General features: G+C 43.0%; 1 protein-coding gene across 1 annotated transcript in view; it reads right to left on the bottom strand.

Annotated features, from left to right (window-relative positions):
• LOC136610371 (olfactory receptor 5G9-like) overlaps positions 1-17,513 on the bottom strand; it is a 76,210-nt gene extending 58,697 nt beyond the window's left edge. The window contains exons 1-2 of the mRNA XM_066589603.1: positions 17,499-17,513; positions 14,043-14,212 (exon numbers count right to left, since the gene is read on the bottom strand). Coding sequence (XP_066445700.1) covers positions 14,043-14,212; positions 17,499-17,513 — 185 coding nt within the window. The remainder of the gene's footprint in view (positions 1-14,042; positions 14,213-17,498) is intronic.
• Positions 17,514-19,055: the final 1,542 nt, after the last annotated feature.

The raw sequence follows: 19,055 nt of genomic DNA, 5'->3' as shown, positions 1-19,055 counted from the left end.
ACTGCTGCCACTTAAATGTTACTGGGGTTTGCCTATACTGCTGCCACTTAAATGTTCCTGGGGTCTGCCTATATTGCTGCCACATAAATGTTACAGAGGTCTGCCTATACTGCTGCCACTTACATGTTACAGGGGTCTGCCTATACTTCTGCCACAAGGATGTTACAGACCTCTGCCTATATGGCTGCCACAAGGATGCTACTAGGGTCTGCCTATACTGCTGCCACTAAAATGTTCCTGGGGTCTGCACCTACTGCTGCCACGTAAATGTTGCCGGGGACTGCCTATACTGCTGCCCCAAGGATGTTACTGAGGTCTGCCTATACTGCTGCCACTTAAATGTTACTGTGGTCTGCCCATACTGCTGCTACAAGGATGTTACAGGGGTCTGCCTATACTACTGCCACAAGGATGTTACAGGGGTCTGCCTATACTGCTGTCACTTACATGTCACTGGGGTCAGCCTATACTGCTGGCACATAAATGTTACAGGGGTCTGCCTATACTGCTGCCACAATGATGTTACTGGGGTCTGCCTATACTGCTGCCACAAGGATGTTACTGGGGTCTGTCTATATTGCTGCCACAAGGATGTTACTGGGATCTGCCTATACTGCTGCCAAGTAAATGTTACAGGGGTCTGCCCATATTGCTGCCACTTAAATGTTCCTAGGGTCTGCTTTACTGCTGCCACGTAAATGTTACATGGGTCTGCCTATACTGCTGCCACAAGGATGCTACTGGGGTCTGTATATACTGCTGCCACAAGGATGTTACTGGGGTCTGCCTATACTGCTGCCACTTAAATGTTATAGGGCCCTGCCTATACTTCTGCCACAAGGATGTTACTGGGGTCTGCCTATACTGCTGCCACAAGGATGTTACTGGGTTCTGCCTATACTGCTGCCACGTAAATGTTACAGGGGTCTGCCCATATTGCTGCCACTTCAATGTTCCTGGGATCTGCCTATACTGCTGCCACGTAAATGTTACAGGGGTCTGCCTATACTGCTGCCACAAGGATGGTACTAGGGTCTACCTATACTGCTACCACTTAAATGTTACGGGGGTCTGCCTATACTTCTGCCACAAGGATGTTACAGGGGTCTGCCGATACTGCTGCCACAAGGATGTTACTAGGGGCTGCCTATACTGCTGCCACTTAAATGTTACAGAGGTCTGCATATACTGCTAATATTTAAATGTTACAGGGGTTTGCCTATACTGCTGCTACAGAAATGTTACTGGGATCTGCCTATACTTTTACAGAAATGGTAATGGGGTCTGCGTATACTGCACCTACAAAAATGATACTGGGGTCAGTCTATACCTCTGCTACGTAAATGTTACAGGGGTCAGCCTGTACTGCTGCTACAGAAATGTTAGAGGGGCCTGCGTAAAAACAATAAAAACGTTGAACAGTATTTGAAAACACACTAACGAAAAAATATAGAAACAATCTTTAAAAATGTACACATGTTAATTTTAAGTGGGTGCCTTCCGGCAAAAGGAAACCAACTGTTAGAATCAAGAACTTTGGATTATTATTACTTATTTAACACTGTACATATGAGTGCCCTTCACTAATAACATAATGGTACAATTATTTTGGTTTTAAAACGTATAAGGGTTAAAAGCAGATGGATTATAAATGGTCGATGGATCAAACATGGCAGCTGGGTTATTGTCATAAGAGACAGGAGCCTGAAAACTAGGTTGCAAAGGATATGATGGCCAAACGGGGGCTGTTCCTTGCATGGGGTTTGGCTGGTTAGCTAGGGGCACACTTTGAAAATTATTGTTCTTCTGCATTGCAATCTCCTGCAGGTTATTTGACAGTCAACACAGAGGTCTGCCTATAGTGCTGCCACAAGGATGTTACTGTGGTCTGCCTATACTGCTACCACGTAAATTTTACAGGTGTCTGCCTATACTGCTGCCACAAGGATGTTACTGGGGTCTGCCTATACTGCTGCCACTTAAATGTTACTGGGGTCTGCCTATACCTCTGCAACAAGAATGTTACAGGGGTCTGCCTATACTGCTGCCACAAGGATGTTACAGGGGTCTGCCTATACTGCTGCCACGTTAATGGTGCAAGGGGCTGCCTATACTGCTGCCACAAGGATGTTAATGAGGTCTGCCTATACTGCTGTGACTTAAATGCTACAGGGGTCTGCCTGTACTGCTGCCACAAGGATGTTACTTGGGTCTGCCTATACTGCTGCCACGTAAATTTTACAGGGGTCTGCCTATACTGCTGCCACAAGGATGTTACTGAGGTCTGCGTATACTGCCTCCACTTAAATGTTACTGTGGTCTGCCCATACTGCTGCTACAAGGATGTTACAGGGGTCTGCCTATACTGCTGCCACAAGGATGTTACTGGGGTCTGCTTATACTGCTGTCACGTAAATGTTACAGGGGTCTGCCTATACTGCTGCCACAAGGATGTTACTGGGGTCTGCCTATACTGCTGCCACAAGGATGTTACTGGGGTCTGCCTATACTGCTGCCACAAGGATGTTACTGGGGTCTGCCTATACTGCTGCCACGTAAATGTTACAGGGGTCTGCCCATATTGCTGCCACTTGGATGTTACTGGGGTCTGCCTATACTGCTGCCACAAGGATGTTACTGGGGTCTGCCTATACTGCTGCCACAAGGATGTTACTGAGGTCTGCCTATACTGCTGCCACTTAAATGTTACAGGGGTCTGCCTGTACTGCTGACACAAGGATGTTACTTGGGTCTGTCTATACTGCTGCCACGTAAGTTTTACAGGGGTCTGCCTATACTGCTGCCACACGGATGTTACTGGGGTCTACCTATACTGCCTCCACTTAAATGTTACTGTAGTCTGCCTATACTGCTGCCACAAGGATGTTACTGGGGTCTGCCTATACTGCTGCCACAAGGATGTTACTGGGGTCTGCCTATGCTGCTGCCACGTAAATGTTACAGGGGTCTGCCTATACTGCTGCCACAAGGATGTTACTGGGGTCTGCCTATACTGCTGCCACAAGGATGTTACTGGGGGCTGCCTATACTGCTGCCACAAGGATGTTACTGAGGTCTGCCTATACTGCTGCCACTTAAATAATACGGGGGTCTGCCTATACTTCTGCCACAATGATGTTACTAGGGTCTGCCTATACTGCTACCACTTAAATGTCACAGTGGTCCGCATATATTGCTAACACTTAAATGTTACAGGGGTTTGCCTATATTGCTGCTACAGAAATGTTACTGGGGTCTGCCTATACTTCTACAGAAATGGTAATGGGGTCTGCGTATACTGCACCTACAAAAATGGTACTGGGGTCGGTCTATACCTCTGCTACGTGAATGTTACAGGGGTTTGCCTATACTGCTGCTACAGAAATGTTAGAGGGGTCTGCGTAAAAACAATAAAAACATTGAACAGTATTTGAAAACACACTAACGAAAAAATATAGAAACAATCTTTAAAAATGTACAAATGTTAATTTTAAATGGGTGCCATCCGACAAAAGGAAACCAACTGTTAGAATCAACAACTGAGGATTATTATTATTACTTTTTTTAACACTGTACATATGAGTGCCCTTCACTAAGAACATAACGGTACAATTATTTTGGTTTTAAAACGTATAAGGGTTAAAAGCAGATGGACTATAAATGGTCGATGGATCAAACATGGCAGCTGGGTTATTGTCATAAGAGACAGGAGCCTGAAAACAAGGTTGCAAAGGATATGATGGCCAAACAGGGGCTGTTCCTTGTATGGGGTTTGGCTGGTTAGCTAGGGGCACACTATGAAAATTATTGTTCTGGATTGCAATCTCCTGCAGGTTATTTGACAGTAAACACAGAGGTCTGCCTATACTGCTGCCACAAGGATGTTACTGGGGTCTGCCTATACTGCTGCCACGTAAATTTTACAGGTGTCTGCCTATACTGCTGCCACAAGGATGTTACTGGGGTCTGCCTATACTGCTGCCACTTAAATGTTACTGGAGTCTGCCTATACTGCTGCCACAAGGATGTTACTGGGGTCTGCCTATACTGCTGCCACGTAAATTTTACAGGTGTCTGCCTATACTACTGCCACAAGGATGTTACTGGGGTCTGCCTATACTGCTGCCACGTAAATGTTACTGGAGTCTGCCTATACTGCTGCCACAAGGATGTTACAGGGGTCTGCCTATATTGCTGCCACGTAAATTTTACAGGTGTCTGCCTATACTGCTGCCACAAGGATGTTACTGGGGTCTGCCTATACTGCTGCCACTTAAATGTTACTGGAGTCTGCCTATACTGCTGCCACAAGGATGTTACTGGCGTCTGCCTATACTGCGGCCACAATGATGTTACTGGGGTCTGCCTATACTGCTGCCACTTAAATGTTACTGGGGTTTGCCTATACTGCTGCCACTTAAATGTTCCTGGGGTCTGCCTATACTGCTGCCACAAGGATGTTACTGGGGACTGCCTATACCTCTGCCACAAGGATGTTTCAGGGGTCTTCCTTTACTGCTGCCACAAGGATGCTACTAGGGTCTGCTTATACTGCTGCCACTTAAATGTTCCTTGGGTCTGCACCTACTGCTGCCACGTAAATGTTGCCGGGGGCTGCCTATACTGCTGCCAGAAGGATGTTACTAAGGTCTGCCTATTCGTCTGCCACTTAAATGTTACAGGGGTCTGCCTGTACTGCTGCCACAAGGAAGTTACTTGGGTCTGCCTATACTGCTTCCACGTAAATTTTATAGGGGTCTGCCTATACTGCTGCCACAAGGATGTTACTGAGGTCTGCATTACTGCTGCCACTTAAAAGTTACTGTGGTCTCCCCATACTGCTGCTATAAGGATGTTACAGGGGTCTGCCTATACTGCTGGCACGAGGATGTTACTGGGGTCTGCCTATACTGCTGCCACTTAAATGTTCCTTGGGTCTGCACCTACTGCTGCCACGTAAATGTTGCCGGGGGCTGCCTATACTGCTGCCAGAAGGATGTTACTAAGGTCTGCCTATTCGTCTGCCACTTAAATGTTACAGGGGTCTGCCTGTACTGCTGCCACAAGGAAGTTACTTGGGTCTGCCTATACTGCTTCCACGTAAATTTTATAGGGGTCTGCCTATACTGCTGCCACAAGGATGTTACTGAGGTCTGCATTACTGCTGCCACTTAAAAGTTACTGTGGTCTCCCCATACTGCTGCTATAAGGATGTTACAGGGGTATGCCTATACTGCTGCCACAAGGATGTTACTGCGGTCTGCCTATACTGCTGCCACTTATATGTCACTGGGGTCTGCCTATACTGCTGCCACGTAAATGTTACAGGGGTCTGCCCATATTGCTGCCACTTTAATGTTCCTGGGGTCTGCCTATACTGCTGCCACGTAAATGTTACAGGGGTCTGCCTATACTGCTGCAACAAGGATGTTACTGGGGTCTGCCAATACTGCTATCACTTAAATGTTACGGGGTCTGCCTATACTTCTGCCACAAGGATGATACAGGGGTCTGCCTATACTGCTGCCACAAGGATGTTACTAGGGTATGCCTATACTGCTGCCACTTAAATGTTAAAGGGGTCTGCATATACTGCTAACACCTAAATGTTACAGGGGTTTTCCTATACTGCTGCTTCAGAAATGTTATAGGGGTCTGCCTATATTGCTGCCACAAAGACATTACTGGGGTCTGCCAATACTGCTGCCACTTAAATGTTAAGGGGGTCTGCCTATACTTCTGCCACAAGGATGATACAGGGGTCTGCCTGTACTGCTGCCACAAGGATGTTACTAGGGTCTGCCTATACTGCTGCCACTTAAATGTTACAAGGGTCTGCATATACTGCTAACACTTAAATGTCACAGGGGTTTGCCTTTACTGCTGCTAAAGAAATGTAACTTGGGTCTGCCTATACTTCTACAGAAATGGTAATGGGGTTTGCGTATACTGCACCTACAAAAATGGTACTGGGGTCGGTCTATACCTCTGCTACATAAATGCTACAGGGGTCTGCCTATACTGCTGCTAGCAGAAATGCTAGAGGGGTCTGCGTAAAAACAATAAAAACATTGAACAGTATTTGAAAACACACTAACGAAAAAATATAGAAACAATCTTTAAAAATGTAGAAATGTTAATTTTAAATGGGTGCCTTCTGGCAAAAGGTAACCAACTGTTAGAATCAAGAACTTTGGATTATTATTATTACTTTTTTTAACACTGTAGATATGAATGTCCTTCACTAACAACATAACGGTACAAATATTTTGGTTTAAAAACGTATAAGGGTTAAAAGCAGATGGATTATAAATGGTCGATGGATCAAACATGGCAGCTGGTTTATTGTCATAAGAGACAGCAGCCTGAAAACTAGGTTACAAAGGATATGATGGGCAAACAGGGGCTGTTCCTTGAATGGGGTTTGGCTGGTTAGCTAGGGGCACACTATGAAAATTATTGTTGTTCTGGATTGCAATCTCCTGCGGGTTATTTGACAGTAAACACAGAGGTCTGCCTATACTGCTGCCACAAGGATGTTACTGGGGTCTGCCTATACTGCTGCCACGTAAATTTTACAGGTGTCTGCCTATACTGCTGCCACAAGGATGTTACTGGGGTCTGCCTATACTGCTGCCACGTAAATGTTACTGGAGTCTGCCTATACTGCTGCCACAAGGATGTTACAGGGGTCTGCCTATACTGCTGCCACGTAAATTTTACAGGTGTCTGCCTATACTACTGCCACAAGGATGTTACTGGGGTCTGCCTATACTGCTGCCACGTAAATTTTACAGGGGTCTTCCTATACTGCTGCCACAAGGATGTTACTGGGGACTGCCTATACTGCTGCCACTTAAATGTTACTGGGGTCAGCCTATACTGCTGCCACAAGGATGTTACTGGGGTCTGCCTATACTGCTGCCACTTAAATGTTACTGGGGTCCGCATTTTCTGCTCTCACAAGGATGTTACTGGGGTCTGCCTATACTGCTGCCACAAGGATGTTACTGGGGTCTGCCTATACTGCTGCCACTTAAATGTTACTGGGGTTTGCCTATACTGCTGCCACTTAAATGTTCCTGGGGTCTGCCTATATTGCTGCCACATAAATGTTACAGAGGTCTGCCTATACTGCTGCCACTTACATGTTACAGGGGTCTGCCTATACTTCTGCCACAAGGATGTTACAGACCTCTGCCTATATGGCTGCCACAAGGATGCTACTAGGGTCTGCCTATACTGCTGCCACTAAAATGTTCCTGGGGTCTGCACCTACTGCTGCCACGTAAATGTTGCCGGGGACTGCCTATACTGCTGCCCCAAGGATGTTACTGAGGTCTGCCTATACTGCTGCCACTTAAATGTTACTGTGGTCTGCCCATACTGCTGCTACAAGGATGTTACAGGGGTCTGCCTATACTACTGCCACAAGGATGTTACAGGGGTCTGCCTATACTGCTGTCACTTACATGTCACTGGGGTCAGCCTATACTGCTGGCACATAAATGTTACAGGGGTCTGCCTATACTGCTGCCACAATGATGTTACTGGGGTCTGCCTATACTGCTGCCACAAGGATGTTACTGGGGTCTGTCTATATTGCTGCCACAAGGATGTTACTGGGATCTGCCTATACTGCTGCCAAGTAAATGTTACAGGGGTCTGCCCATATTGCTGCCACTTAAATGTTCCTAGGGTCTGCTTTACTGCTGCCACGTAAATGTTACATGGGTCTGCCTATACTGCTGCCACAAGGATGCTACTGGGGTCTGTATATACTGCTGCCACAAGGATGTTACTGGGGTCTGCCTATACTGCTGCCACTTAAATGTTATAGGGCCCTGCCTATACTTCTGCCACAAGGATGTTACTGGGGTCTGCCTATACTGCTGCCACAAGGATGTTACTGGGTTCTGCCTATACTGCTGCCACGTAAATGTTACAGGGGTCTGCCCATATTGCTGCCACTTCAATGTTCCTGGGATCTGCCTATACTGCTGCCACGTAAATGTTACAGGGGTCTGCCTATACTGCTGCCACAAGGATGGTACTAGGGTCTACCTATACTGCTACCACTTAAATGTTACGGGGGTCTGCCTATACTTCTGCCACAAGGATGTTACAGGGGTCTGCCGATACTGCTGCCACAAGGATGTTACTAGGGGCTGCCTATACTGCTGCCACTTAAATGTTACAGAGGTCTGCATATACTGCTAATATTTAAATGTTACAGGGGTTTGCCTATACTGCTGCTACAGAAATGTTACTGGGATCTGCCTATACTTTTACAGAAATGGTAATGGGGTCTGCGTATACTGCACCTACAAAAATGATACTGGGGTCAGTCTATACCTCTGCTACGTAAATGTTACAGGGGTCAGCCTGTACTGCTGCTACAGAAATGTTAGAGGGGCCTGCGTAAAAACAATAAAAACGTTGAACAGTATTTGAAAACACACTAACGAAAAAATATAGAAACAATCTTTAAAAATGTACACATGTTAATTTTAAGTGGGTGCCTTCCGGCAAAAGGAAACCAACTGTTAGAATCAAGAACTTTGGATTATTATTACTTATTTAACACTGTACATATGAGTGCCCTTCACTAATAACATAATGGTACAATTATTTTGGTTTTAAAACGTATAAGGGTTAAAAGCAGATGGATTATAAATGGTCGATGGATCAAACATGGCAGCTGGGTTATTGTCATAAGAGACAGGAGCCTGAAAACTAGGTTGCAAAGGATATGATGGCCAAACGGGGGCTGTTCCTTGTATGGGGTTTGGCTGGTAGGACCACACTATGAAAATTATTGTTCTGGATTGCAATATCCTGCTGGTTATTTGACAGTAAACACAGAAGGTTTATCAGCTCTGGCATACCCACTTCTGCCACCCCAGTGCTCTACTGCCCTACAGCTGGAAGCCCTTGTTCTGCCATCAGGTTCTCCTCTCTTTGGACATATTCTAATATAGATAAGAATATGTCATCAGGAACATCCAGCTCCTTCTGTCTTTTTTATCTTGCGGACTTTTCTGGGACAAGAAGACCAACATGGATGGTTTGGAAGAAGTAGGACCAATAAAATATTAGGATGATCATCATCAAGTCCTGGCCCCACTAAGGGTTGAAGTTTGGAAGGTAATAGTTGGCATGCTGCCAGTGGAATAATGAAGGCTTCCATCTTGTTGGTACTTATAATTACATATTTGAGTTTACAGCTGAGGTAGGAATAGAGCCGACTATAGAACAAAGCATTACTGGAGGTCTGGGGACAGAGTTACAGCGGGCACATATCCTTGGTGGAAGCAGGCCAGATGAGATCCACATACCCCCAAACTGATTCTGGACTGATGAAGCCTTTACTTGTGATCATCTTTGGTAATTCCTGACAAAGATGAGTGGTATAGCCAGAAACTTGCATTGCTAACACTTTGAAATGCTTAATAGACAACATATGTGTCACGTACCGGACACAGAAGAGGGAGAGGGGGGACCATACCTATCGATCCCATCTCAGTGCTCGATCACTCTAGCGGTATTGGAAGCATGGAGTCGTTAGAATTCAGGCTGATTTGTACCTGGCTTTCTCGGGGCTTCTGCACGCATGCGAAGCGAAAGCTCAAATCACCGCCTGATCTGTTCCAACGCACTCCAGAGCTGTACAATACCCAACACAGCTGTCACCACCACCAATGTTCACGGGCATTGGACCCGATCTATAAATTATTAACACAATCTTCGGAGTAATATGGTTCGTTGTTAAAACGGACAAGGCTTGAACTGATAAATTTGTGCCTTGCTAATGAGGGTTTGTCCGAAGTAAAAATTGGTGGTGGTGGTGGTGGTGGTGGGGGGGGGGGGCACCCTTGCCGCTATTGTGGCTGAATAGTGGGACCTGGGAACCTGAAATGCAGCCCAGCATGTTGCCCCTCGCCTGCCCTATCCGTTTCTGTGTCATTTCCAGCACTTTCTTGGGTTTTGCAGATTTTCACCAATGAAAACCTTAGAGAGCATCGGCGATATACAAAAATGCTCGAGTCGCCCATTGACTTCAATGGGGTTCGTTACTCGAAACGAACCCTCGAGCATCGCGGAAAGTTCGACTCGAGCAACGAGCACCCGAGCATTTTGGTGCTCGCTCATCTCTAGTTATAATCATAGGTGGTTATATCCTTTATTATATATGATCATTGAAAGGAGTAACCCTGTGATATCATCCGTAATAATGATACATAATAGGAGTCTGATGGTACTGAAGTAAGACAGTGTCAGCAAGATAACTTAAATTAATTACCCACTTTGTCCTTTGATACACCAGTTCAGACAGAGTAATATTGATTGATGATTTGATAGTATGGCAATTGATGCATGAGATATCGGTGGGTTGAATGGTGATAAGTCACTAGTGTGTATACACAATGATAGAGGGGATTTAAAATAAAATAAAGCCACCCCTATATAAGATTTGAACAAAGCCACTCAACCCATCAAGTTTCTGAGCTCAGTGACATTGAAAGGAAGCTTTTAGAGATTAGTGTTTATGTCTTTTAAGCAACTTAAATAAAGGTTATATTTTATTTTACTAGTGGGTTCTTTACGGTGATAGGATTGAAAGATTTTAAGGACTGGACTACCACAGTGATTACATCTGTATACCAAAAGTATTCTAGAGTCAAATATGAGGCCAAGTGTTTGGCCATTATGCCCAGCACCATGTTTGACAAAAAAGAAACACAGTAGATTAGCACAAACACCTGATAACTGCTAAGCATGGTGGTAGAGGTGTGGTTATTGGATTTGTTTTGCAGCCACAGGACTTGGGCGCATTGTAGTCCTTGAGGCGACCATGAGCTCCTCTGTATACTAATATATTCTGGAGTCAAATATAAAGCCATCAAATCAAAATCTTAAGCTTGGCTGAAACTGGGTCATGCAACAGGAGAAAGATTGCAAGCACACCACAAGTCTATATCAAAATGGCTGGAAAAGAAAAGAATCAAGGTTTGCAATGCCACAGTCACAGTCCAGACCTCAACCCACATGAATGCTGAAGTGGGACCTTAAGAGATATGTGCATAAACGAATGCCCACATCCCTCAATGAACTGAAACAATGCTGTAAAGAACAGTGGGACAAAATTTATCCAGAACGATGTCAGAAACTGCTAGAGTTATAAAGAAAACCTTTACTTCAATTTATTGCTGCCAGAGACAGTTTTGATTAATGGGTGTACTACATTTTTACACACACTGCTTCTGCATGTTGGCTGTTTTTTGTTTTTTTTAATTATGTCATGATACATAAAACCATAGAACTCAAAGAGGTTGGTTGTTTTTTTCATGACTGCACACAGTTAGTATTACATTTTTTACTTATATCACTATTACATAGACTGTATATAATGAGGCCGATGAAAGGAATACATACAGTATAGAAAAGTGAGAGGAGCTTACAAATATTCAAGGCTTGTTTTTTCATTGGGAAATCATGAACACTGAATATAGTCCAGTATAATATGGAGACCAGTGATGTGGGAGCTACAAGTGGGGAAGGCTTTTTGTCTACCAGGACCACATTGAATCATTAATATAGTAAGAATAATCATGACATCAGATATTATTATTATTAATATTATTATGATTGGGATGAAAACTATAGCTATAAGTATTAATGAGATTTCAAGATGAACAATGAAGATATCAGAGCAGGCAATGTCCAGTAGAGGATTCTTGCCACAGAAAAAAATGGTCCATAACATACGGCCCACAAATTTCAACATTGCCCTTGTGACTGGAGACCCTTTCAAAGATCACACGTCTTACATCATGTGTGCCAAAAAGATTCTACCTTTATTTAGGCGGGTAAAAGTTTATATAAGGTTTCAAATCAGGAAGTTTGGTAATTCAGGATACAGTTATATAATTTTGTGTGCTGATAGGTCATTCTCGTAGGGAGATATTTGTGAGGTAGCTGTGAGATCATTCACCTGGCAGGAGCTTTCCTTGAGCATGCTCTATTAATTCTTGACTTGTTGTCCGAAGGAAATACTTCCTGTGTTTCTCTCCAGCCAGCCGTTTCCTGTCCCTTTACACAAAGACATTCCTAGATAGGTTTTCAACTGGTTAAAAACTGGTTTGACCAGTTTTTGGACACAAAGCACTGCTCCTTCAATTCTTGTTGAGGTTGAGGGGGGGGGGGGGTGATGTTCCCTTCCCCCACAGGTTTACATTAGAGACACAATATAGCATCTTCACAGCTGACAACAGAAAATACAGACAAAATGGTGAACCTCTCAGCCATCTACCACAATTCCCTCCTTTGTTTGGAGTATTTTCATTCTCCTGGATAGTTTTTCCTGCCTATATAACATTCTAGGAAGGCTTTCCCTAATTTCTACAGGGGACCCTAAGTGTCACCTCAGCCATGAGATTTATCTCTGCAAAGAAGTTTGCTCATGTCTCCTGCCTTTCCCTGTCTCCTACATTATCCCTCCCTACTGCTGGGTGATATCCAGGATAAGGAAAATACCTCACAACACGTTACATTTTCCCAACGGTATTCTAGGTAGAGGGCTCCTAAAAGATTTATTTTTTTCTGCATAACCCAACTCGTTCATAGTTTGGATAACATAACATTGTGACCGGCTTACCAAGGTGTGATTTCAGGTTATATTGTTTGTTAAATAATAACATTTGTCTGATTACACAATATGGTTTCATCATTGGTAGACTTACTGCTACCTTATTGTATCTGCTGAAACTTCATACAGGCATATATCATACAACTAGTCCTTGTTATTTTTAAAAGCAGAACAACGGAGATTACAGATGGCAATATATCTGTCATAAGACATCACTGTGAAATGATGACATTCAGCTGTCTCTGATGACCTAAATAAATAAAATTGGGTAATGCAGCCAATAAAAGTAACAGTCTCTCCATTGTTCAGTAGAATGTGGAACATGTTGAGTACAATATCTGTACATTGAAGTGTGGAGGTTCTTGCTGCTGGACACCAAAATGATGATTAGGAAATTCCCACATAATATCCCTCAGTAAACCACAAGGAACAAACTTTTGCTAACAATCGGCATTATATGTTGTGGTGGGGTGTCAGCTATCAAAAACAGCCAACACCCACGATGTATCCAGCTCCCAAGTCCATTCCATACAATGACACCCAACATGCACCCAAGGTTCACATAGAGAAGGAGTAAAATAGGTCCATGTTATGTCATTAGATGTAAAAAATCAAATTTTCTATAGACCTTTATAATAGAAAAGAATTACATTTTATTAAATTTTTGGCAGCTTTATTTATAGAGTTATTTCTTAGACTGTATATAAGGGGGTTGATGAAAGGAGTAAATACAGTATAGATTAATGATAGAATTTTACGAATATTCAACGTCCGCTCTTGTGTTGGAAAAATATAAACACCGAACTGAGTCCAGTAAAATATAGAGACCACAATGAGGTGGGAGCTACAGGTGGAGAAGGTTTTATGTCTACCGGAGATGGATGGGATCCCTAAGATGGCAACAATAATGTTGACATAAGATGTAATTATTAATATGGTTGGAATGATTGCTAGAAGAGAACCTATTAGTGTGATTTCGAGGTGAACAATGAAGGTATCAGAGCAGGTAATGTCCAGCAGAGGATTCATGTCACAGAAAAAATGGTCAATAACATTTGGCCCACAAAATTTTAACATTGCTATTGCGACATAAAAAATCAATGTATTGGAAAAACTGAAACACCAAGCAATGATGGCAAATGTCACACAACAAGTCCTTGTCATTATGGAAGCATAATGGAGGGGATTGCAGATGGCCACATATCTGTCATAAGACATCACTGTGAGGAGAAAACATTCAAACAGTTCCGAGGCACAGAAGAAATAATATTGAGTAATGCAGTCAATAAACGTAATGGCCCCCCTATTATTCCATAGGATGTGAAGCATGATCGGGACAATATCTGTGGATAACAAGATGTCACTGATGGACAGTTGTGAGATGAAGAAGTACATTGGAGTGTGGAGGGTCTTGCTGGTGGACACCAGGGTGATAATCAGGAGGTTCCCACATAATGTTCCACAGTAAACCACCAGGAACAGACAGAACAAGGTAATTCTTACATTTTTGTCAGCTTGAAATCCCAAGATGAAGAACTGTGTGACTTTGGTTAGATTCCTTCCCTGCGTTTAAAAGGAGAAAAGATGCCATCAGAGCATTCTTCAGCATCTACTAACAGCAAGTCCTGGAAATATGAGAATTATAATTAGAAAAAACTAAAGATGACAAGAAAATGTTATGAATAGAGATGAGCGAGCGCACTCGTCCGAGCTTGATGCTCGTTCAAGCATTAGGGTGTTCGAGATGCTCGTTACTCGAGGCAAGCACCACACGGCACTCGACTCCATTACATTTCCTTCCCTGAGAAATTTGCGCCCTTTTCTGGCCAATAGAAAGACAGGGAAGGCATTACAACTTCCTCCTGTGACGTTCCAGCCCTATCCCACCCCCCTGCAGTGAGTGGCTGGCGAGATCAAGTGACCCCCGAGTATTTAAATTTGCCCCGCCCGCGGCTCGCCACAGACACACGCTAATAGAGATCAGGGAAAGTGCTGCTGATGCTTCTGCTGCTATAGGGACAACGTTGGCGTCTTCAAGAACCACAACCCAGCCGAACAGCTAATTGGGTGCCTTCTGTCAGCACCATTACACAAAGGGGTAGGGGAAGAAGCTGCTGCTGTAACTGCAGGCTTCATTGATAACCTAGTGTGCAATTACAATCTCTATCCACTAAACAGGGGTTGGAGCTGTGGCTTCAGGTCCAACCCCTGTGTGTAGTGGTGCTGACTCAGATGCCCTCTCAGCTGATCAACTGGAAGTCGAGCGGCAGATCCCTACCAATCAACAATTGATGACCTATAATGAGAGGTCATCAATAGTATTTAACCTGGAAAACGCCTTTTAACACCTTAATGAACCCAATAAGACTTTTTACTGACCTTACTAATGGGCTTTAAACCTGCACATACATATTTTATAAGATGGTGGCTTGGCTGATTACTGACAAACAGGCTCCTGCACTAACTGCCAGGAATGGAGAAGCCTCAAATCTTGGCAGTTTAACCCTTTACATGCCACAGTCAATGACATTGGCAGGATATAAACAGATGACAGAGTTAGGGGGCTCCTACTGTCACCCACTGGCACTCCACAATGTCAATGGATTCTCATGGCAGACAGAAGCATGAAAAATGTCTGCCATTTAACGCAGTCTATTAAACTTCACCTCCAGCAGAGTCTGATAGGCTGCATTTATAAGATTACTAGAATGCACTACATAAGTAATGCAGTGTACTATCCTAGCAATCGATTGATCACATTGTCAAGTTCCCTTGAGAGACTAAAAATAGTGTAAAAAATTCAATAAAGTTTATTTTAAAGAAAAAAATCCAGTTTAAAAAAATATGATTTTTTTTCCTCACAAAAAAACCTTAATAAGGACTCAGTCAGATGAGTGCTTTTTTTTTAGCACCTATGTGCGCAAAAAACTCCATTTCACGCATGTTAAAAATGCGCGTGACTGAGGCTCGGTGCTCTTTGCTTGCAATGGGGCTGAGGCTACTGGAGCTGACCGCATGGAAAGCAATGAGATGCAGGCAACCTCCGCAGTGATTTTTGGGGAAGGGCTTGAAATATAAACCCTTCCCTGAAAATGATTCCTAGCTGTTGTAAAAAATAAAATATATATATATACACATTACCACCTGTCGGGGCTCCGGCGCGTCTTCTCGCTTGGTCCCCGTCACTGCTCTGAAGCACTTACTGCTGGCTGGGGATTTAAAAATCCCTGCCTCCAGAAAGTGCTGGTCTGATTGGCTGAACACTCAGCCAATTACAGGCAGCGCACAGCCATTCATTGAATGGCAGCTGAGTGCTAATTGTGATTGGTCACAGCAAGGCAACGCTGTGACCAATCAGACTAGCCCCGTTGAAAGCAATGGGAGAAGATCGTGATTCTCTGCCACAGCAGTGACAGCTGTGACAGCGGATTCCTTCATCCCCGTGGGGAGTCCCCTTGTCACTAAACAGTGCTTTCACAGTGTTCAGTGATGAGGGGAATCCCTACGGGGATATCTTACACAGGACATGGTTGTCCTGTATTTTTCAAAAAACAAGATCTCTCATAGCTGATGTGTAAGAAAAAATAAAAATGGTATGGGTCTTAGAATGCAATGCAGCAGATTCAATTATTTTCCTTTAAAAACATTTTTATTGTGGAAAAGTTGTAAAAAATAAAAAATCTATATAAACTTGTTATTGCAGTAATCGTGCTGATTAGATAAGACAGCTATCATGCCTAAGAAACAAAACCCAACAAGAATGGTGGCATATCAGGGGGGTTATCTCACACCGAAATAAATTTAGAAAGATTTTACAACTCATTATATGTACCCCAGAGTGGTACCATTAAAAAATAAAATTTGCTGATAAAAAGAAAACCCATCATTGGCTATGTCAACGAGTTATGGCTCTGAAACAATTAAAATTGCTTGGTCCTTGAGGCAAAAAATTGGCTTCTCACTACAGAGTTAAGAAAGAAACTCTGGTGAATACTTTTTACAGTCTACAAGGCTTTTGACATTAAGGCCAGATTCACATGAGTGTATGCGTATTTGCTCTTGCGCATTGCACTTTACATAGCTGTGAGAGACAAGAAGTTGACATTCTAGCTGTGTGGCCAGGGTTGGGTGGAGTATTAGCTAAGGATCAGATACAATGTGTATTACTATGACTTCTCTGGGAGGTTTTTATTGGTTTTGTACATATAAAAACCTACATATAAAATGTAACAAGCCATATAAATGTTCTGACACGCCACTAAACAGAGGTTTGATCTGACTGGCCAAGAGGATTTTCCAACAAATACCATCCCTGTTTATGGAAATGTCTGTTTCTTTCCCATTGTTTAGTTGAACTTGATGGACCTACGGACTCTGAAGGACGCAAGTCATACACAAAAAAACATGCATCGATGCTGTCAGCCATTGAAATCGCCAATTAGTTTCACATGTTGAAAATGTTCTCTCACCCTGCGCTAATGCACAAGAAGATAAAGTCTGCCGCATATTGTTTTACGCAACCGAAATGTGCAGACAAAATACGTGCATGTACATGAACCCTCTGAAATCAATTGGCTCTATTTTTTGCGTATCGCTTGCGCAACATTTTTATGTGCAAGTGTGCACACAATAAGTTTGTGTGAATCCGGCCTTAACTTTGTGTTTGTTATCGGGTAGATAATTATCTGGATTACATACAGCCAGGCGCAGCAGTAAGGAATAAGGCAAAAATATAGAAAACTAGCAGAGGCCAGGAAAGATTTCTTGGAACCTCACAAGTTTATGCAGATTAGTGAAAGTATTGACAATTAATGTTCTCAATGTCAGTAAGGGGCTGTACAGCACTTACGTCAGGTTCATCCATGTACTTCTACTGATGAGAATCAACAGATGTTGTTGTTGCGCTTTTTCTTAATCCATTTAGAATGCAATTGCAAATCTTCCCAAATAAATCAGCGTGTGAGATGATGGGCGGATATCACCACATAATGCAGGATGAGCACCTCGCTGATATCACCACATAATGCAGGATGAGCACCTCGCTGATATCACCACATAATGCAGGATGAGCACCTCGCTGATATCACCACATAATGCAGGATGAGCACCTCGCTGATATCACCACATAATGCAGGATGAGCACCTCGCTGATATCACCACATAATGCAGGATGAGCACCTCTATGTATACAGATGAATGGAGGCCACTTGTGGATATTTTTGCTTCTCTCGTCTCCTGTGTCTCCATCTACCGAGAAATTAAAATCTAGTAATATGTAAATAATTGTCCCCAAGATCACTTGGGTAATTTCCTCCAAGAAAACAGAAAACAAGAAAGAAATTTGCGTTAGTCTAACATCAGTGTAGCAAACAAAAGCTTAAAAGCAGTAGAAAAAGTTGAACACAAAGTAAAATGTCCTCTAAAATTACTTTTCATTCATTCCAAGTGATCATAGATAAGATATGATGGAAGGTGCGGGATATGATTGGTATCCAGAGATGTGCCAAAGCAGCATCAATCTGGAACAAGCCTGGCTGGTCTAATTGCCCAGTTTGGAGGGTTTTCATAGATAATGTTTTTTTCCAAATAAATTTTTGTTGGGTTTTACAAAATGAGGTTGTGTTACAAATCAAATCATCACTGTGGTTCATATATTATTACACGTCTATGTAAGATGAAATACAAAGAGTAAAAGAGTTGTTTTCAATATCAATGAGAGTAGTGAATGATATAGACATCGTATTAAACTGGTGCAGAGGAGACAGTGGTTGTAACACCAAACAAGGTTGTAAAGAAACAATTAAAACACTTTAAAGGTTGTAAGGGAACATTATACACTTTAAAGCGGTCTTTAAGTACACCCCAAAAGGTACATGAATAGAACTCTCTAAATATATTTTCAGTCAAGGAGCTCATTGCATCTGTTTTAACCAGAGGTTCCAGGTGTGAAGGAAGCTTGGCATGGAATCCCCTGCCAGAGCAAGTATTTTTTCGTAGGAGCAGTGGTCCGACATAATATCTGCTACTTCAGACGCTAATGGAGGGACTGCAGATTTCCACTTTCTGGTAATGGCTAGTTTAGCCACCATCAACAAGTGGCATATCAGTTTTCGTTTTGGGAGAGGGATATTATTGCAATTCAATAACAGTAGAGCAAGTTCCGGTAGTTTAGGAACCGAATGGTTTGAAATTCTCCAAATAATATGTAAGATTTCTCTCCAAAAAGGTTGTATGTGTGGGCAGTCCCAAAACAAGTGTAAGAGAGAACCCTCCTTGCCGCACCCCCTCCAGCATTTTTTGTCCAAGTTAGGGAAACATCTTACTAGTTTGGAGAGTGTATAATACCATCTGGTTAAAGTTTTATAATGTACTAGCTTACCCGTCGCGCGTTGCTGCGAAGACAGAC

Source organism: Eleutherodactylus coqui, chromosome 2, assembly GCF_035609145.1.
Source record: "Eleutherodactylus coqui strain aEleCoq1 chromosome 2, aEleCoq1.hap1, whole genome shotgun sequence".
NCBI classification, from domain to species: domain Eukaryota; kingdom Metazoa; phylum Chordata; class Amphibia; order Anura; family Eleutherodactylidae; genus Eleutherodactylus; species Eleutherodactylus coqui.
The sequence above is the reverse complement of the archived record's forward strand: the minus strand, read 5'-3'. Positions and strand labels throughout refer to the sequence as shown.